The sequence below is a fragment of the Sphaerodactylus townsendi genome, linkage group LG02 (assembly GCF_021028975.2).
Source record: "Sphaerodactylus townsendi isolate TG3544 linkage group LG02, MPM_Stown_v2.3, whole genome shotgun sequence".
Classification (NCBI taxonomy): Eukaryota; Metazoa; Chordata; class Lepidosauria; order Squamata; family Sphaerodactylidae; genus Sphaerodactylus; species Sphaerodactylus townsendi.
Window position 1 is genome coordinate 58,123,393 of NC_059426.1, and position 21,722 is coordinate 58,145,114.

Consider the following 21,722-nt stretch of genomic DNA (forward strand, 5'->3'; position numbering starts at 1 on the left):
GTAGGTATACTGAAACAGAATAATCAAGAAGCAGGCAAGATAAGCCAGGCAGCCGCTCCACCAACACCTTTCCTCAATCTGTGCTGGTGATACAGAACTACACACTAAAGTGGAATAAACAGAGTGGTAGTAGATTTTTCTGGGAGATATTTTAAGTGCAGCATGCAGCACACTGGATGTAAGAGGGTGATCAAGATTATCAGAGGTTAGAGCACCTTTCCTATGAGGAAAGGCTGAAGAGTCTAGGACTTTTCCTGTTTAGAAAAAAAGGCAGACAGACCACATGGAGTAGGGGTTGGACTAGAATTTGGGAAATCCAGGTTTGAATCCTGATTCCTATCATGGAAGTTCACTGGGTGACCTTGGACCAGCCACACACTTTCAGCCTCTACCCCTGGCAAGTATTTGGCTGGCAGACCTTTAGGAATACCAGGGGTGTGGCATGGAGGCAGTCAAGAGACCTCTGAGCATCTCTTGCCTTGAAAACACTATGAGGTTGCCCTGAGCCAGCTGTGATTCGATGGCAAGAAAATGTTGGGGAACATGATAGACGTTAATAAAACTGTACAAGGGGTAGAGGGAGAAAGGATAGAGGGCACATTTTTTTCCTCTCCTAAATTACTAAAATTCAAGGATGTCCAAGTTGATGGGCAGGGCAGACAAAAGGAAATACTTTTTTATACAATAAATGATTAAAATGGGGAATTTACCACCAGAGGAAGGTAGTAATAGCGACAGGTAGACAGGTAGGTTTAAAAGGGGATTAGACATATTCATGGATGATAGGTCTATCACTGGCTATCAGCCATGGTGACTAAAAGGAACCTCCACATTCAGAGGCAGTCAATCGCTGCTAGGAGGCAACAGCAAGGGAAGGCCTCCCCCTCCTTCTGCTGCTGTTGGACCTTCAGATGAACTGGTTAGCCACTGCATGAAACAGGACACTGGACTAGATGAGTCAATGGTCTGACCCAGTAAAGTCCTTTTTACCGGTATGTTCTCAGATTCAAGTCCAGTAGTACCTTAAATACCAACAAGAGTTTCAGGGCATAAGTTTCCAAGAGTCAAAGCTCCCTTTCGAATTTTAATTCTCATACCCTGAAACTCTTGTGGGTCTCTCAGATGCCGTTGGACTTGAATTTAACTGTTCTATTCAAGAGTGGATTTGATTTAAATCAAATAGTTTTACATTTCGATTTGAATCACTAGTCAGTAAGACTAGATGTAAATCACAGTTTTCTACATAAAGGTATTCTTGATGGAATAATCTTAATATTTACAATCAGATTGAAGTTTCATTTTCAGAATAATACCCTTTCAGATTAGTTTTATATCAAAACATTACTGATTCGGTTATACCATTTGAAAGATATCGGTAATTATGAAATCATTTTAAGGTAAACTATCTCCAGATTCATCTGGACTATCAGGCCTTGCATTACTTTGCTGTGATGTTTGCATTTTACATGTATGTGTTCCTTACTCATAGGTAGAGGAACTTCATTAAAATATTCCCGAATTGGATCTCTTTTACAGCCTGCTGCCATTATAGATTTTCCCCTGCAGGGGGAGAACAATAGGATAAACCTAAAGCTATATACACAAAGATACCAAAATCTGTGGAGTATTCCACTTAAAAGATTCCACTTTCATATTTACTTGCCCGTCCATCCTCATGTTTAATTCCTCATGCAGATCTATTCCATTCCAAACAATCTTCTATTCACTGAATATCTTGAAACTTAGCACTTATGAGATAAGAGGTTGATTCTGTGTACAAAATTTGCAAAGGAACAATGAGATTCCTCAACTCTGTATGTTTAGTTTATAACATTTTTGCTGTGAAGTTATCTCTGCAGACACAAATTCACAGTTTTGACACCTCAAGCTTTTGTGATAATATCCTCTAGATAGAAAAACTGCCCAAAATCTTACAGAAACGTCTAGAAGAGCATGACATTATGAATGGATTAAAGGAATTTATTTACCCTCCAAAATTAAACATTGCATCAATACACAGCGTCATGCTACATAATTAAAAACTCATCCTTATTTCACAATGATTGATCTTCGGATTATGTCTCTTAAACAGAAAACTAGCTTTAGATGGATTTTTCCTCAAAAAAACATTTTATTTAAAAGAAATCCAATTTAAATTTAAAAATCTGATTTAAATCAAAAAAGTTGATTTAATTTTTTAAATCTTTTTTTAATTACAAAAATGATTGATCTTTTTCTACTTGTTTTACTGCAGACTGACATGGATACCCTCTTATTTTCTCATAACCTGCTGAGAGGCACCTGTAAGAGCGCTTTTTAAGTTTTCTGGGAGCATCTAGTTTACCACTAAGTAGACCATAGGCCAAATCCAGAACTTCTATTCTTACATTATTATTATTTCAATCATGCATTAGAAACCTTCACAAGGTGATCATTCTAGACTGAAAAACATCCTCAGTATGCTTCACTCAAAATTACCCTAAGTGTTTATATCACTGTCCCATTGGACTGAGGCTCCACAGCTATAGTTGGATTTCCCCTTGTTATTAGTTTAAAAGCTGCTCCACCATCATTCTGACAATCCAGCAACATAGTCCCAAGTTCAAGCGAAGTAGATCTCTTTTGTACAGCTTCAACGTGTCCCAAAAAAGATTCCCAATGCCTAACAAATCTAAACTCTTCCTCCTAGCACCGCTTTTTCATCCATCCATTGAGACCCTTAATCTGTGCCTGTTTATCTCAGAGGTCCTTGGTCTTTAATTTCCGGTTTAGCAACCTAATTTTTTCCTCCAACACTACATAACCAATTTCCCATGTCACTGGTGGCAACATGCACCATGACTTTCCACTCCTTCCCAGCATTTTCTAATAACCTATCTAGACAATGTCTGATGTCTACAACCTTTGCACCAGGCAGGTGAGTCACCATGCAGTCAAAGCATGTGTCAAAGACCCTGCTCTCTACACTTCCCCACAGCCTCAGAGAGGAAGACGCAAGAAGATACTGGTCCAGTCAACACAGGAGTGCAATTGGTCTTGTAGGTCCCCGAGGGCCTTGATCACATACTTTTCTCTTTTCCTCCCTCAGCTTCTCCAGGTCTGCACCCTAGCATCAAGGGAACAATATGTTCCCCAAGAGCCCAGGTTTCCATGCATCAAGCACACACCCACAATTTCAGTCCAGCTGGAAGCTAATCGTGTATGTGCCTCTCCCTGCAAAGCACCTGCTAGCCCTGCCCCCTTGCTGGCTTTCCACCTTCTTAACTTTCCACCTTCTTAACTTAAGTTTGGTTGTTTAAGGGCGTTTTAGAGTTGACATTGGGAGATTAACTGAATCTGTGTAGATTTCCATAGCAGGAAGGATAATGTTGAACAATGTCCCTTTTACTGATTAGAATTTCTATGTCCTTTTTCAAGAAACAGAGACTACCAAATTCTCTCACTGAACTCCCAAGTTCAACTCCCATGTTAGAAGGCCTGTCTGAAAACCCCAGGATGCAAGCCCTGGGTTGCAAGGAACTGCGCAGCAGCAGAACTTCACCCACATTGAACAAAATAAGGAAATCCCAGCAGTCAGACCCACAAACATTTTCCAGAGAGCGCACAACAAGGTTGATGTAGTAGTCAAATGCTGATGAGCCTGACTGTATGAGCCCCAGGGTGGCTGCCAGGACTACATAGTAAACAAGCTGCTTGAAATCAGCCCCATGGATAATGCTGGGATCATCACAGAGATAATGAAATGCTAATGTCTGATAATAGCTGCAGCAACATCTTGCATTCTCTCAAATCAGAAGTAAAACAGAAACTGTAAGAAACAAACACAGCCAATTTCACAAAAGGCAGAGCTGTTATTGCTGCAGGGAGAGCAGAAGGCAGCAGCCACAGCACAGCATGCCTGCCAGCCCTGCCAATACACGCGTTCTAAAGTTTTATTTTTTGAAGAGTGGGATATCAGAAGTAAAGCCAAAAGATCTCTCTGCTATCGTATGTAACTTCCAAGTAGAACCACTCCTCATCAATATTGGTCAAACAAATGGAGCCTCCACAGTAAATACCCCCACATCTGTGAGATTTGTTGCTTTGGCGATGAGATCCACCAAGAAGCTACAGGGCATGTTTGCACTAGGATGATCCAGTTTTAGGAAGTTCTGGGAAGATGCACTGGTTTAGGGCTCCTACAAAAACTTGCCCTCCCTGGGGGCAGTGACAAAAGACACGCCAAGACGCTGTCACACATTGCAGCTGGGCAGGAGAAGCATAAGCATAAACTTGGAACACTTTTTTTTTAAACACAAAACCAAGTAAATAAAGAAATAAAGCAAGCAAACACAGGCCACTGACAAACATGCAACGTTTCATCCAAGAATGTTCTGCGAAACAGCCCCAGAGGCACAGCCCCTCAAGCCAAACAGCTGATTCAAGCTCTCAGACATTTTATACTTTCAGCACAATTCCCCAGATTACCATTCAGACCCTGATTTAATCAAAAAACCATCTCATGCTTTTAGCATATTTAGCCATTTCTTCACTGATGCCACATCCAAAGCAGCCAGATAAAAGAGTAGGCTTAAATACATGCTTCTACCTTGAGAAAACATGTCCTGATTTACCTCTAGCTCCTTTGTAGGTTTGATGCCCAAATTACACATGAGAATAAGAGAATAACTTGCTCAAGGCCGTTCAGTGACATTTTAGTTAGTGGCATCACCATGTCAGATGCTGTAAGAAACCGAGAAGTAGCGCAGCCCCTGACAAGACGGTTCCCAAGCTAAGATAAACAAGACAAAAGATGTAGGGAAGGAAGCAATGATGATGGCATAACATAAACTGGTAAAAAATAAACAAGTGAAGATGGGAGAAAGGGTGGTGTCAGAACAGAGGAGTTTGACAAAAAGTTTAAAAAGTACTGGCTAACATGGTGTCTGTTTCACAAGCGCTTAACACGTTTAGGATCAGATCCAATGGAGCACTCCCATTGTCAGGAGGAGAACCACTTTCTTGCCTCTCCAACTCCCTCATCAGCCAAAAAGGCACTCTGAAATCCTGATAGCCCCCCATCCATCAAACTCTTTACTGAATACAAGCAAGTTAAAGAGGAGGAGGAGGGTCCTGTTTGTTCTGTCAGTGCCACTGATTACCAATGTGTACATGAACAGGACAGGACTAGAACCCAGCCCAACCTTCCCAAAGTGGCTCTGGAGGATGAAGGGATGGCAGCTGTCATTCTGGAAATCAGAGCTGGGGAAAGAATTCGGTGATACATTCACATGGTTTGAATGAACATGATCTACTTTCCAGTCAAAGTGGTTAGCAATACAAACAGCACAGAACCAGAAAACACATTGGCTTGTACCCAACCACACACTCTAAAGATTTAAGGACACTTAAGGTTTCTTAAGAAGGAGCAGCATTCCTCGATCCCGCAGCCCACCTCCCTCAAATGTTGTTCCTGAAAGGCAACAGGTATATTTACAACATATAATCCTGTCAAGCAGAGTAACAAGTAGAAATGTGGATTATGTGGAACATTAAATAAGAATAGTTATCTTTCAAAAGACCAGTCATTTTTGCTCAAAAGTTTATAAACATAAAAAGAACTTTACTTTTAACCAAGAGAGAAAAATAAATAGTGTGTATATATATATCTCTCAACAAAGTATCACATATACATCGTTTCATTCACACTCATCGTTTGTTACAATTTTGGTTGTCATAGTAAGCTTATACAGTATCTTAGTCAAAGGCAATTTTACATAGCATTGGTTAGCAGTACACAGAGAACATCTTTCTCTCAGTCAGTGAGGGAGCAGAAGAGAACTACCAACGGTTTTTAACCAGTGGTGGGATTCAGCAGGTTCACACCACTTCGGCAGAACCAGTTGTTAAAATGGTGCTTGTAAACAACCAGTTGTTAAATTATCTGAATCCCACCACCAGAACCAGTTGTTAAATTATTTGAATCCCACCACTGTTTTTAACTGTTATCTTTGGAATGTTCGTAGAGGTATCCCAGCATTCCTTGCTGCTGCTGCATGTAAGCAAGTCTGAAAATTCCAAAAGTTCCAAGGTCAGAGCATCCTCAAAACAGCATGTAGGCAAAGTTGGAATCTACAGTAGGAGATGTGAATTGGCAGAAACTACTGGTTCCTCTTGGAATATGAGGCTAGATACAGATAACTGTTTATCTATGTACAAAGACTGTTTTCTAGAACTGGGAAGCACTCTAGATGAGAAGACCACTATCAGTTTTAAAAACAACAGGAGTCAACAAAATAGTTAAGTCATCAAACCTATTCTCAAATCTGCCTGTAGATCAAATGGCATCCTTTAACACAGCTGTTTCACTTTTCCAAGAGTAATACTCTGCAATTCAGAGGTGGCATGTAGCAAAAATCATTAACTTTTGTAAAACACTCTTCAATGCCTTGATTAAAGGCACTAGAGATGCCAAGTACATTATGAATAGTATTAAAGTATTAGCTAGAAGAGGTATTTAAATAAATCCCAGCCATGTAATTCACTAGAAAGTTTGTTTTTAATGTCAGACTTTTGGAAGGCACTCAGAAAGGAGAATGATATGAGAATTGATTAATCTTGCTAGCTGAATAATAAAGATTAGAAGAAAAAGGAAATTGACTGTTCTGTGTCTTACTACCTATATTCTCACAGTGGTACTTACTCAATGATACAGTAAAGACTAGTTCAAATGATATTTTTCCACTTGAAATTGCATACATAGAGAGAAAGGTTGTCCATCATACACACCTTTCAAATAGGGAGCAGTTTAAACCCAGAAACTGGAATATCTATCAGGATTAAAGAGATCCTGTGTTGAAATAAATATAAGGCCAGGAATGCCCCCTTCTGCTCTCTAGTGAGGTGAAAAGAACACAAGCCTAAGATCTACCTTTCTTCCCTCTGCATGCATAATTGAAAGGGGAAAAATCTTCTCCAATTGTCTTTGACAGAGAAAGATTTCATCAGAAAACATCTCTACTGGAAGAATATTCTCTCTGCTGGAAAAAGATTTTCTCCATTGGTAGAAGACTTAAGGAAACAAAGTAGTAGGATCCAATATTTTTCAACAGAGTCTAGAAAGAAAAAGGTAGCTACATACTGTTGCAAGAACTTCTACCAAGTGGTTTCGCCAACCACTTCATGAGATGTAACTGCCAATATACATAGACAGAGAAATCAGAAGTATTAGGTATGCTAACATCACTTTCTTCAGAAAATGCTAATGTTGAATTTTTAAAAAGACACAGAACACCACAGAGAATACAGAAGTCATTGTCCTTCTTTCCATCTATATCTCCACAAAAGACAACCAACAGTAACAAAACTGATTTTTTGTTGTAGCTGTTTAGACATTACAGGTTAGGGCACGGGAAGGACTGCACATCACATACCTGCAATCTATCCATGATATTGTACCTCTGCCCTTCACTGCTTGTGCTACGTCAGATAACAAACTGAGAGAACTTTCAGCAGCAGCCGCTGGGAACAAAAAAGAAAAAAGTCACAGTCATCATCAATATTAAAACACAGTTCAGTGGTTTAAGGAATTAAGGAATGTTTTGCCTAGAGTATGGGCTCACCTGGGAAGTGGAAAAAACAATAATCAGGAACTGTTTAATCTGTTCCCTCAATCTTCTACTATGATTGGTATCTAAATAGCTATTTCAGTAATATCCAATGATATAGGCACACTGGTGAGATCTCAGTCACTTTTTATGTAATGGGAGACTTCTTTCCTTGCCACAGACCGTTTTCGTAAACCAGCTCAAAAGGGATTGGGGCCCAATCCAGATTGGGGGGGGGGGCAGAATGGCTTGTGGAAGTGGCCACAGTGCATTGGCCCAACCCGCCAGCATAAGGAGCACCTTCACCAGCAGAAAGAGCAAACATGCCACCTTGCGAGCACAACACAGCTCTGTGGCACCCAAACCCATACGTGCCCACTGCATAGCAGGGGGCTGTGTGCTGGTGGAGCCAACTTTAGCCTACTTCCACTGGGGTTTCAGCCTGGGAATTACTCATCTGCGGTCGCAGACTTACGCCACAGGAACATGTGGCATAAGTCTTTTCCCCCAATAGGGCTTTTCAGGCCCCAGGACATTTCTCGTTTTTGCCTCCTCTTCATGCTGCCTGAAACCCCTTTGGAGGCAGCTTGGCTCCGCCTTTGCCACTCCATCCCCAGTCACTGTGGAGCTTTCCCCAGTCTGGATCAAGCTGTCAGCCTACTGATATGCATGGGTTGATGTTCAGAGAGATACAAGTCCAAAGCCACTTGGGAGCGAGTTACGTGGCTTTTTGATCCCAGCCTGTTTTAATTAATTCTAGGGACAGAGGCCTTTGCACATTCTCCAAATTAATCCAATAAAGCAGCCCGTGCACCTTCATATTGATCCTCATGGCTAAACAAAGAATAGATCCTCTACCATTCAGGCCATCTCTGTGCTTCCCAGGCTTTCCATCCTTCATTTCAATGACAATGGAGAATACCTATCATCATCAGATGAGCCACTGAGGGGAAGGGGTTCAACCAGCTTCCACTTTAATTTTGAGGGATTTCTTATGACAAACTAAAAAACTTAAAGAATCATTTCCATACTCTGCAAGATTGTATGTTGATTTTGAATCTGATTTTTGAATCAGGGGATACTGAAATATACTGTGGATACTTAAATCTAGAGAATAGAGCCATGAAAAGACGAGTCAGATCTATCTAGAAACCTGAAAACCTCCAGGTTTGCAGAGCGGTCTAAAATCTTTAAACTTTAAAAAAGGCATGTGGGCGAGGGAGTAAAACCCATATTGTTTATATGTTAAGATACGTGACTGTACATCTGAGAACAATCTAATTATCTTAATTGCCAGTAGTCACTTCTTAATTGACAGTATGCATCTTCTAAATGCTGGGAGTAGGCTCTGATACACCTATTTAGCTGCATTTGCCATTAAGAGCTACTTAGGTTGTGCATTTTGTGCCAGGATGTCTGAATGCACCAAATATACATGTGTTAACCTTTAAGGCCTTGCGCGGTCTGGGACCTTCGTATCTGAGAGACCGTCTGGCCCCATACGTCCCACGTCGGTCTCTGCGTTCAGCAGAGGCCAACCTGCTCGTGATCCCAGCCCCCTCTATGATGCGGCTGGCCTCCACTAGGGCCAGGGCTTTTACGGCCCTGGCCCCTGCCTGGTGGAATGCTCTTCCTCCAACTGTCCGGGCCCTGCGGGACCTTAACGAGTTCCGCAGGGCCTGCAAGACCGAGTTATTCCGCCGGGCTTTTGGAGAGTCCAGCCGCTGATAGGGTGCCCAGAAACAACTAAAACCTGCTGCTCCCTTATGTAGAGATTTAATAGCTGGAGGCCATCTTATTTTAATTGATATAACTGAATGCTGCTTTTAAATTGTTTTAATTTTCAACATATCCACTGTTTTATTTAATGTTGTAAACCGCCCTGAGCCCTTCGGGGGAGGGCGGTATAAAAGTGGAATAATAAAATAAAATAAAAAATAAATAAATCTAGTATTATTGTTAGTAAAATGTTTTTGCCTTAAATTCCTATTCTAAAATATGTACTTTATAAGGAAGCCATTAGTAGTTAATGTTAAGTGCAATACTCTGCTGATCTTGTTTTTTTGAAATAGCACAAAGATAATAAAATAAATTATGAAATCTGAAAAAAAATGATAAAAGCAGAATGGGTAGCTTTAAAAAAAAATGAAAGCCCTCAGTGGCTGCATATAGCTGGCTTTTAGCTCTTGGTTTTTGTCCATAAAAGGCAGGGAGAAGGGCCAGGGTCCTTTTCAAGGCTTTTCTTGCCTTTGACTTGTTATAGTCAAGCCCAGCAGCAACTATCAAGCAATTTGCTACCATGAAACATGACTCGTTCAACATCAGTCATCCCATGATAGCCACTAGTGATTAGAGTTTCAGACTAGAATCTGGAGACTTAGGTTTGAATCTCAATTCTAAAGCGGAGGGAAACAAATAATAGGGTGGGAGGGGGATAAAGTGAAAAATAAAGTGCTCTCTGTAATGTACTTGCCCCATCCTGAAGGGCTGGTGTGAAGCAGGCCTGCTTAAAGAGGCCTGGGTGACAGTAACAGTATGGCAGTAGGCCCTAATTTAAATAAAAGCAAGGTGATTGGTGGATGGAAGGCACTGTTGCCCCGGGCCAAAGTAAGGGGGCGCTAAAACGCTGCTAGATAAACAGAAAGACAGAGAGAGCCTGTCAGACAGTTCTTCGTTGGGAGTTCTGAAGAGAACAGCTCGTGTTCAGTGGAGAGCAGAGTCTGTTGAGTGAAGTCTCTCCTTTCTGTCTCTGGTGAAAAGGAATTCTGGTCCAGCTCAGATAGCTGGCAGTGACTCTCCTCAAGCGAAGGAAGCTTGTGAGGGGAAGGAAGGCACTGGCTTTTTGGTGCAGAGCGAAGCGCCGGCCAGAGGCTTGTCAGTAGACACTGACCAGACCTAGGAGTCTGTCCAGACCCTGTACCATACCAGTCTGGGAAGCCCCCAAACCTCTAGGTAGAGAGGGTTTGGTGTGTGTGAGTGAGGGAGGGAGGCTGTGTAATGCCTGAAACTCACAGGCCAGGATTGAGGGTGTGTGAAACAGTGGGTAGTGGAAGAAATAAGGTTAAGGCTGTGTCTGTGAGGAAAAGTAAAGTATATTAAATCCAAGTCGTTTCTGAGAGACACCTGCGTGTGTCTGAGTGTGTGTTAAGTCTGAGAAATCTAAGTAATATCTGAAGCTCTGTAACTTTTAAGTGAAAAGAACCTCTGTGAAACCATCAGCAGCTAACAAATGGGGCATCTCATTTCCCCTCCCTTTCAGGGAAAGGAAAGGGGAAGCAGCAAGGGAGGGGAAATGAGATGCCCCATTTGTTAGCTGCTGATTTCCTATTCCAGCAATTATCATCATGGCAATCTCTGCCCTATGTGCATATCTGATACTTGTTACCACTAAAGTATGGGTACAGGAAACTGCTTGTATCAAAAATGATGGTTCTTATTTTGCACAGAGGTAAGATATGGATTGGAACCTTATCATGGGTCCCCTACTCCTGGCTCTAGCTTGAAGGTATTGCGAAATTCTAAAAGCTAAGAATGGAACTTTTCTGTCTACTCCTGCTGCAGCCTGCTGTGCTCCCCAAAATGCAGCTCCTGTGATGGAGAAGGCACTCAGGAACAACATGAGATATGAACTAGGACATTGCAACAAAAAGGAAAAATGAGTGATACCTTTCCTCACACAAACACTCATACAGCCTTGCACCGGTAGGGGAAAAAATGGCTGGATCCAATTCACAGTCTTTTTCATCTCAGTACCCCATGGCTTCAAATACATTTTTTTTTTAGAAATCTGAAGATGAAAACATGTGCTTAAAGCCATCAGTAGCCATTATGGCATTTAGCTCGTCCTGCCAAACAGTTCTTCCCTAAAGTAGAGTTCTATGGAAAAACAACTAACATTATTGGCTTATATTTAAGTTTTGCGGATGGAAGGAAGTTCTGTCTGTAAAGTGGGATTTCACTCTGCAAAAATAATAATAATAATAATCCCAAAATACAGATAAGGAACTCCCAAGAAATACATGAGGGGGGAATCTGAGGTCTGTTGCATCAATTGATGAAAATACCTCACTTTCATCTGTGGAAATCTTCTGTGGGATCCAAATTATTATGGTAACTGATAAAGGGAGATTTGTCTCTGTGGTAAATTGGGGATAGCATCCAGCTCATGGCAGGGGAAGGAGACTCCCCTTTGCAAAGGACCTCCCTTCGCCCTCAATGACAGCTAACTTGTCCAGCCCACCCTTAATTCCTTCAATACAGACAACTGCCACCAGCAGGACGTTATATATTTTTTCCTAGAAGGGCACCTGAACACTTCTGGATAAAAAAGAGGGAGTGGCTACTGTACAAGTGAGAGTACCTCTCTCCTCAAGTACTAGCAAATAAGAAAACTCTCCTTTTTTACCTTTGCATGTCCAAAATGGCTTGAGAAAGTTAAAGGACTACTCTCCACACTAATGTTAAAAAAGGTAACCAAAGTAGGCAGGTTTTATTGAGGCAGATATTCAGTTTAGAAACTTTATAACATATTTACCCCTCCCCTCAGGCAGAACCATACAAATGCAACCAAAACACTAGTGAAACAACCAATACGGCATGTTCTCCACTAACTCCCCTAAAATCCCTGAGCTTCTGGACTCAAATCAAGAAAATCATTATTAGAAATACTACCAGTATGTTCAGTTAGGTATGAACTTCTCACAAAAATAAATTCCCACATCCTTATGACTTATAAAGTCACTTTCTCCTACTTTCACTAGAAAGTTGACTGCTTATTTTAAATAGGCAAATTCAGCTTGGCTATGTGGAAGACATCTGAGGCCTGAATGACTACTGAATGACAAAAAAATTAAGACTGCAGAAATATTAACCTAAGCTATCTGTCTCGCTCTTCGTACTACTCTTTATGTCGCTGAATGCAACCATTAGCAACAGAACGGGGGGCAGAATGCTAGGTAGCAAATTTAGTTCAAAAATCTTCTTAATACATAAATTAACATTAGAAACTCTACCACATCTTGCACTTTACAACTTACAGCAGAAAGGTCTGGCAGAATCTAGCCACTCAGCTTCCTGTTATATCATCAATAACATAAATATTTCAATAGCAATTAAGTCACGTGGCCACTTAATTACAAGTTTGTCAAGCTTTCCAAGAAAAATCTGTCCACTTTGCTCAAACTTGCATATCTGCATTTTTACAAGGCCTACTTCACAAACAGGAAGGGGGGCAGACAGCATTTCTACCACTTTCTATACAGATACAAGCCAATTAACTTTTAAAAAAATTGAGATCCGTAGCTCATGGATGGAAGTAGCATAACTGATCCCTCCCTGCTTTCTTTTACTCTCAACAGTGTGCTGCTTGTCTGAAAATCTCTGCTCAAGGTTAGGAAAACTTCATCAACAAAATGCATGACAGTATCAAACATTGCAGTAAGAAGGGGAAACGTCCTTGCTTCTCTATCAGAATTTGGTTTATTAGGATCCCCTGAATCTCAGAGAGGGTTTCTGGTCCAACCACCTGGCAGATAAGGTGACAGCAATGAAATATCGGCTCAGCCAGTGATCTTTTCTGCAGGATCCAATCAAGAGCAATCCTTAGGAATAACTAGATGCTATACCCTTTATTTGTATTTAAGAGACACTGAAACGGTACTTTTAAGTGAAGCGTCCACAAGGACTTCCGGGGGCATTTTTTCCCCTCCTCCCTTGACATTTCCTCTATCCCTTCCCTGAAAGCCCTCCTACCCTCTTCCTTTTTCCTGTTTCCTTCTACCCTGTCGCCATCTTCAGCAATATTTATTTACTTCATCTACAACCCACCTTTCTCCCCTATAGCAGTGATGGCAAACCTATGGCACGGGTGCCAGAGGTGGCACTTGGAGCCCTCTCTGAGGGCATGCGCAAAAAAAGTTTGTCGTGGGGGGCGGAAACCCCCCCCCCCCACACACACACACATCTAGGCTGACATACGCACATCGCAGTGATTAGGGAGGACTCGGCTGGCGGGCCTGGTGCCTGTGCTCTGGTTGGCTCCTGCCCAAGGGGGGGGGGGCGCAGAGGAGGCAGAGATGCTAGAGAGGCACAAAGCAGTGCGCAAGGGACTTGCTGGAGGCAAGAGCAGGCTGGCCCCTACTCGAGCGGGTGGGGCGGAGGAAGAGGGAGCCAACCGTTTTTTTTCTAAACCAAAACCTCAGCATTCAGGTTAAATTGCCAGGTTGGCAGTTTGTGATAAATAAGTGGGGTTTGGGTTGCAATTTGGGCACTCGGTCTCAAAAAGGTTCGCCATCACTGCCCCATAGGGACTCAAGACAGCTTACATCATTCTCCCCTCCTCCATGTTATCATCACAACAACAACTCAATGAGGTAAGTTCTTATGTAACTGTTGTGCAGGTTGTTGTATAACTGGCCCAAAGTCATCCAGTCAACTTCCATGGCAGAACGGGACTCAAACCTCGTTCTCCTAGATCCTAGTCCAAAACTCTAACCATTAATTACCACACTGGCTTTCATAGGGTGGCTGCTGTTGAACAGTAGCAAGCAGTCAGACCTGAGTTATATAAATTTCACAAGCCACTAAGGTTCGCTACTGGCCCTGATGAGTTCTCCCTCAAAGGCCAGAACTGCCCTAGAAAGGGCCCTGCCCTATCCCCCTATATTTTACTGACAGAAACTAAACCTTGAAGTTCAGCAATATTGTTGGGGTTGCCTAGCAACAGCCACTGGGGGCCTTTGTTTCTTAATGGTACAGACACTATTATTGGGGGGGGAGGGGAAACTCTTATTTTTATTTCTTAGATTTCATATCTACAAATCTGGTTGTTTTTTTCATTTTGTAGAAAGATCCGTCTTGCCTGTTCAAAATTGCAGCCTCCAAATTTAAATGTCCACAGATTTGACCATGTTGAGAATTAGATATACTGATGGATGCATGGAGCAGTTTGGGGCTTCTAAGATGGCTGCTTGACACTCCCCCCCCCTCCTTTGCTTTGCTCCATGGCTTTTTGCCCTCTATTTTATAAATCATTTTGTATATTTATTGTTATTTTAAGGAAGAGTCTGGCCGCTCTCTCCTTTTTGGGGCGGTTTAAAGGAATTAGGTTATGGGACGCCATCATCATTATTATTGTTACTGTTTTTGACCGCTGCTCAAATGGTTTTAATGGTTTTAATGGATTTTAGTGTATTTGGTCACCATTGTGACCCGTTATATATTGCATATATAGTGTTGTACACCGCCCAGAGCCCCTCGGGGATTGGGCGGTCTATAAATTCAAATAATAAATAAATAAAATCTGATTTTCACATGACCATGTAGGGGCCCAATAATCCCAGAGAGATTGTAAAATGCATGAACAAGCAATTAAACCTGATGCTGAGGAAAGAGTCCATTTAAGGCAGACCCTATGCTTCTACAATGGAACAACATTTTGCTTCTGTCCTAGGCAATGCAATACATTTCATTATCTGGATTATTCTATAACATCCAATATACTGAATTTATAAAGTTTTTTGGTTACTTTCTCCCAACATAGCCAAAGGTGACTGAATGTAAAAAAAAACCCCTACAAAGTCAATGGTGAAAAATAAAGATACAAAAGGCACAGTTTACAGCAGCAATAGCACACTCGTGAGAAGTAGCTTCAAAAGCTTTAGAAAATAAAAAGATTTACACCAACCAGCAAAAGAGATGGGACATAAAGATTTCTGGAGACCATTCAAAGGAAATGAACCCCTGGGGTATGTGTACACACACACATCAGCTAACACGCATGAAATGCTGTCCAACATTCATTAAAGGAACAGGAGAAAAATATATTGGTATAGAAACCAATAACACTTGGGAAGATGCACTCCATTAGTGCCCCAGAGGCGACTTTTAAGGGCTGCTTTCCAAGCCCCTTTCTCTGAATATTCAGAAGTTTGAAAGAGTAGTTCAAGACATTTTATGGGCAAGCACTGCTTACAATTATTTTTTATTATCACCTTTTGAACTCTCCTGTTTGTTCTGTTCTGTATGTGCTAATTTGATGAAACATACAAAAGCGGACCTGAATGAGCACAGGCAGCAAGAAGCTTCCAAGGTTACACAGAATTCTTCATTTGAACCTAACTTACATTTGAACTATGTAACTAACTCAGTTAGTTTTCTCGGCGATACGGCTGGCCTCCACACGGGCCAGAGCCTTTACAGCTCTGGCCCCGGCCTGGTGGAACGCTCTCCCTCCAGCTGTCCGGGCCCTGCGGGACCTCGGTGAGTTCCGCAGGGCCTGTAAGACGGAGCTGTTCCGCCGGGCCTTTGGAGGAACCAGCCGTTGATGGTGCCCCCTTTCCCCGGCTCTGATACCGGGGTCAGCTGTCATCTCAGACTCGCCACTCCTCCCTTTTGGAAGGGGGAGGGAACTTTTAGGTCAGAACGTGGGATGCTGTTTCCCCCCCTTTTTAGGGGAAAGGACGGAACTACAATAGCAGATCGCTGAACGCCATCTATTTTATTGTAACTTATATTATTAGTAATATTTTTATGCTTTTCGCTGCTTTTAAATGTTTTAATTGCTTATATTGTTTCCTGTTATGTTGTACACCGCCCAGAGCCCCTTGGGATGGGGCGGTATATAAGCTCAAAAAATAAATAAAAAATAAAATAAAAAATTTACTGTAAAAATCATCCCAGAAAGCAGTATGTTAATCCTTGAAAAAACACACATTTTTTAAGGGCTAATGAAAATCTAGCGTCTCTTGTCAGGCTCTTCCTTGTCTGAAGAGGGTAAAGGAGGAAACTAAGGCAGTGTTAAGGACACCAATCTGATCTAATTTCTAAGCTAATTCACAACTTATACATCCTCTGGCCAAATAAATAACAGAGCTGCGATACATTAGGCATAATTAGCCATTACGCACAGAGTGCTCTAAATGGGTAAAGTCCTTGCCAATAATCTTGCCGGGAGCAGCTCATCTAATATAGACAGTGAAAAAGAAGGAGGAAAAATTTGATGTGAAAGTGGGATGGTGGTAGGAGGAGGAAACTGGTACAGGAAGAAGTTGATGGTAACTAAGAGAGATAGCAAATGGATGACAAGAAGTTAAAATGGGTATTCCAGGGGTAGGTGAAATATAAGAGTAGGGAAAGCACAAAGAAAAAATGCAAGTGAATGAAAAGAAGAGTAATATTAAACACTGGTGCTCCCAACTAAGGGTGTGGGTATTTCTCAAATAACAAGTGGAGAGACTGAAAGTGCTCTCCCTGACTCACTCAGATATGGCTACCACTAGCTTTATGAACAGAGGAAAATGAGGAGTAAATAACTATTTCTGTGAATGTCTTCAGTGTGTTAAAAAAATAAAGGAAGAAGAATGATGGGAAGAGTGCCTGAAGGCAAAAGTGTTGCAAGACAATGTGTGTGATATTCCGCTGAAAGTTCCCCAGATCTGTGTCTCCAACTGGGCTTTTCGTTTCATGTTATACGTCTGCTCTTATAAAACAGAAGTGTTATATTGTTATACATTATAAAGAAGGTAGTGCTTCATGTCAGGTTCGAGACAGGAGGAATCAATGGGAGATATTAATCTACTGTTGGAAATTACATCCAAAGTTTCTCAGCATAATGAATCATTCGAAGCTCTGAAACTGTACACCAGATAGCTGATAACTAGATAAACTTGTTTAAGGGAGGTATAGTTGCCAATTTTTTCTGATTACCGCTCTGCATAATCTGTTTTTTTTAATTAACAATTTTGCAATTATTTGAAAAGGGGAAAACTTACAAGATTTGGAATATAGTACCAAAACGTTATTCCTGGTTCTCAGGAGCTTCTTGAAGTCCTTCTGATCACTAATTTTTTCTATCAGTGGGGACATTTTTGCTGTTAACAGGAATGGTGGAAAGGTGCTCTGCAAAGGAAAAACAGAACAGTTTAGAATGAAAATGATGTTACCTAGCCAAACAACTCTGCAGCTAGTGTATTTCTTGTTTTCAACACAGGAAAAGTTATATTTCTTGCAGGATCATTCTAAATACAGTTGCACCGTTCAAAGTACATCAGAGTCAACAGGTGTAGAAGGGGGAAACTCTGTTCAGAACTGCACTGCTACTATTTTAACCAATTATGAGATACATGGCTTATTTTTAGACAAGCTAAAGTTCATGTGCCCGAATACGGTCCTCTTTTATACAGTTTGTAGACAATGACATTCATAGACCAATACTGTTTGGAATCCACCATGCTGTAGTCGCTTAAAGCCATAACAATGACTTAGGCTGAATTCAGATGGAGCTTTTTTTCCACTTTGGCTTCCAGGCTGCAGCAGGTTTTTATGGAGTAGCCACATGATACCATTCTCTACTGTCTACTTCTCAGGCTATCGCCCATCCTTGTACCACCAAACCAGTTTGAAGAGGATGTAACGTTTCTGGAAAGAATGCAAGCCATCTGGATGGGAAGATAAACGTTTTAGGAGTTCCTATCCCATCTGCCATGTTTTTCCTTCCCTCAACCTTCTTGTGCTTTCTTCTCAGTTTTTTTTAATATAGATCAGTGACTACTACGGTATTGAGAGCCAGTGTGGTGTAGTGGTTGGGAGAGGTGAACTGTAATCTGGAGAACCGGATTTGATTCCCCACTCTTCCACATGAGCAGTGGATTCTTATCTAGTAAACCAGATTTGTTTCTCCGCTCCTTCACACGAAGCCTGCTGGGTAACCATGGCCTAGTCACAGTTCTTCAGAACTCTCTCAGACCCACATAACTCATCAGGTGTCTGTTGTGGAGAGAGTAAGGGAAAGGAGTTTGTAAGCTGCTTTGAGACGCCTTACAGGAGAGGAAGGCGGCATATAAATCCAAACTTCTCCTCTTTTTGTGGAAGAGTATAACATTGCAAAAATCGGCTACCATGGTCTACTAATTCCTCTGAATGTCAGCTTTCTTTTTAAAAATTAAAGAAGTCCAGGCCTTCCCCCCACCCCCCAAGAAATATAAGGCAAGTCAGGTGAGGATTTTCCTCTTATGCTTCTGCAAAGAAAAGGAAGTGAAAGCTGGGGATTCAGAGAAAGCAGTAGATTGTAGGCAATGAAAACAACCATCTTAGTAGATAGGGAACAGAGTTAGTTTCTCCATGGCAGTGGCGTACCTCGGCAAACTGGAGCCCTTGGCAAAACCTGAGTTTGGTGCCCCCCCCATGGGAAGCCACCCTCCCCCACCGTGATCAAACAAAGATTTTTTCAACCAGGTCGTTTCAAAGTCACCATCACATTATAGAACATGCCCCAACTCACAAATCTGAACACAGCAGAAATATTTTTTGAAAACATTTTCAAAATGCTTTCAAAATGTTTTATTACTGCTATGAAAATATTTTATGGTGTTGTATCCAGTCCCCCCAATTGGGGGAAACAGCATCACTTTCAATGTTATTTAAACTGGGGACCCCAGATTCTCCCTTTAAGGTGGATTTAAAAGGAGAATCTGAGCTACCTAGTTTAAATAAGTGATGCTGGAATCCACCCCCAAACATCATCACTTTCAATGGTGTTTAAACTAGGGAGCCCAGATTCTTCTTTTAAATCCACCTTGAAGGGAGAATCTTGGGTCCCCAGTTTAGACAACATTGAAAGTGATACTGTTTTGGGGTGGATTATCCCCCACCCTGAAACAGCATCACTTTCAATGTGATATTGGAATAAAATAAAAATATAATAAATGTAGGGGGTGCCTGCTGTCAGGGGTGCAATTATTAAGATAGCAGCACCAACATTTCAGAGTATCTTCATGAGCCCCTATTGATGATACCACCCAGGTTTGGTGAAGTTTGGTTCAGGAGGTCCAAAGTTATGGACCCTCAAAGGTGTAGCCTCCATCTCCTATTAGCTCCCATTGGAAATGGAGCACTCCTTTTGAGAGTCCATAAATTTGGACTCCCTAAACCAAACCTCACCAAACCTGGGTGATATCATCAGGAGAGTCTCCCGAAAAATGCCTGAAATTTTGGTGCTGCTAGTCTAAAAACTGCACCCTCTGCAGGCCAAAAACAGAAAAACACTGAAAATACAAAAAATCCCACCAACGAACCTGCAGTTTTTGCGCCCCCCAGAAGGCTGCGCCCTGGGCAACTACCCACTTTTCCCAATGGGAGGAACGCCTCTGCTCCATGGAGATAAGGCTAGATTCCCATGAGATTGCAAAAACATTGCTGATGAACTGATTGGTTCTGGTGGGTTTTCAGGGCTGTGTGGCCATGATCTGGTGGATCTTGTTCCTAACGTTTCGCCTGCATCTGTGGCTGGCATCATCAGAGGTGTATCACACAGGGAAGTCTGTTACACACTGTATTCCCTCTGTGATACACCTCTGAAGATGCCAGCCACAGATGCAGGCGAAACGTTAGGAACAAGATCCACCAGACCACGGCAACACAGCCCGAAAAACCCACCAGAGCCAGTTGAATCCGGCCATGAAAGCCTTCAACAATACAACTGATTGTTGGCTCATCAATATCTTCACAAAGATCAGGTAAACTGAGAGAGATTGTTGTTTTAAAAATGAAAAATGGCTGCCTTAGCTATTTCTTATGCAACAGTCCTCCCCAGGTGTTCCCAAAGATAGTGGGGCATTCCAACAAGAAGTGGATGTGACTATCTTCCTTGAGTCTCTTTGAGGAAGACAGGCAGTGGTTGGATTCAGCAGGTTCGCACCATTTAGGCAGAACCGTTTGTTAAAACGGTGCTTGCAAACAACCAGTTGTTAAATTATTTGAATCCCACCACTGAAGCTATAAATATTGTAAAATACACACAGAAATGACAACAGTTTATTTTTCCTTGCATTCTCCATTGTATGTATGAAATTACTTTAAACCAACTCAAGTCCCTTTGATCCATCAAGCCCATTCCAATTGGCAGCATTCAAAAATTCAGCTTTCCCTGGTCTTCCTACCCAAAGTTGTTTAACGGGAAATACCAAAGACTGAGTTACAAGTGTCCCTGGTTGATGGCAATCATCAAAAACAAGCTGTTGGGGCAATCAAAATCAGAACTCTCAGTCTTGAGCACTGAATGACAATGAGATTTGTAAACAGGAGTTCTATAAAAGGGCATCAATATAATTTAAGAAACAGAACTGAAAGTTCAGTACCCAACTCTAAAATGTCATGCATGCAATGGCCATTGTTCACAATGCAAGGAGAAATATTTCAAAAGCCTGAGTTTTTAAAGTTCACTAGGAAAATTATCTACCTATAACTCTGCATACACATATTTATGCCAGTACAACATACATATAACGTGCACACATCATATACTCCTGAAAGAGAACATACATATTTCATGTTATCTTTTTTATCTGCCTTGAACCACAGAGTAGGACAAGAAATCAGTTTAAAGAAAAAATTCTTCTGTTTTTTTCCATTTGTAGACGCCATGCACTCCTGATAGGTATAAAATCAGTCACTTTTAAGGACATGGATGCACTCTTAAAATTCACTAATGTGGGCATAAAAAATATAAACCCACATTGTTTTAGTATTAAGAATAATGAAAAAAAATGGAGGACATGAGAGTACAGCAATGCCACAAAGAAGGAAAAGGTTGCAGCTGCAGTGGTAAGCATTTATTGTGCATCTTATTACTAAAATGTTGCATCAGGGTCACCCTTAACAAGGACTGCAAACAAATGAAGCAGGCTCTAGTCCACAAAGGTGATCCCAGCATGAAAAAAAACTGCACCTAAATCTTCTTGCACAATACACTGATGCAACATGGCTAATTACTGCATGGGACCAGTAGAGCTCACTTGAAGCTGCACTGCACTAGTTCAAGATCCCTAGTGCACATTTATTTTGGGATGGCTGCAAGGCCAAGGAGGAGGAGAACAGGCAAGAAAATGAGGGGCCATTTAAGAAGGGTTCCAGGAGCAATGTCATAAAGTCCACCTTCCAAAGCGGCCATTTTCTGCAAGGTATCTGATCTCTGTTGCCTGAAGATCAGTTGTATTAGTGGGAGATCTCTAGCTGCCACCCAGAGGTTAGCAACCCATTAGGGTCCCTAATGTTAATAAAAGTACAGGTCTCCTGATGCCTTCTTCTGAAACAGGGTGCTACAAGACAGACTGTTGGAATCTACAGGGGAAAAAAACCACC

General features: G+C 41.6%; 1 protein-coding gene across 1 annotated transcript in view; it reads right to left on the minus strand.

Annotated features, from left to right (window-relative positions):
* Nucleotides 1-21,722, minus strand: part of PDIA5 (protein disulfide isomerase family A member 5) — a 182,042-nt gene that overhangs the window by 128,073 nt on the left and 32,247 nt on the right. Inside the window, exons 2-3 of the mRNA XM_048484502.1 lie at nt 17,357-17,483; nt 7,413-7,500 (exon numbers count right to left, since the gene is read on the minus strand). Coding sequence (XP_048340459.1) covers nt 7,413-7,500; nt 17,357-17,483 — 215 coding nt within the window. The remainder of the gene's footprint in view (nt 1-7,412; nt 7,501-17,356; nt 17,484-21,722) is intronic.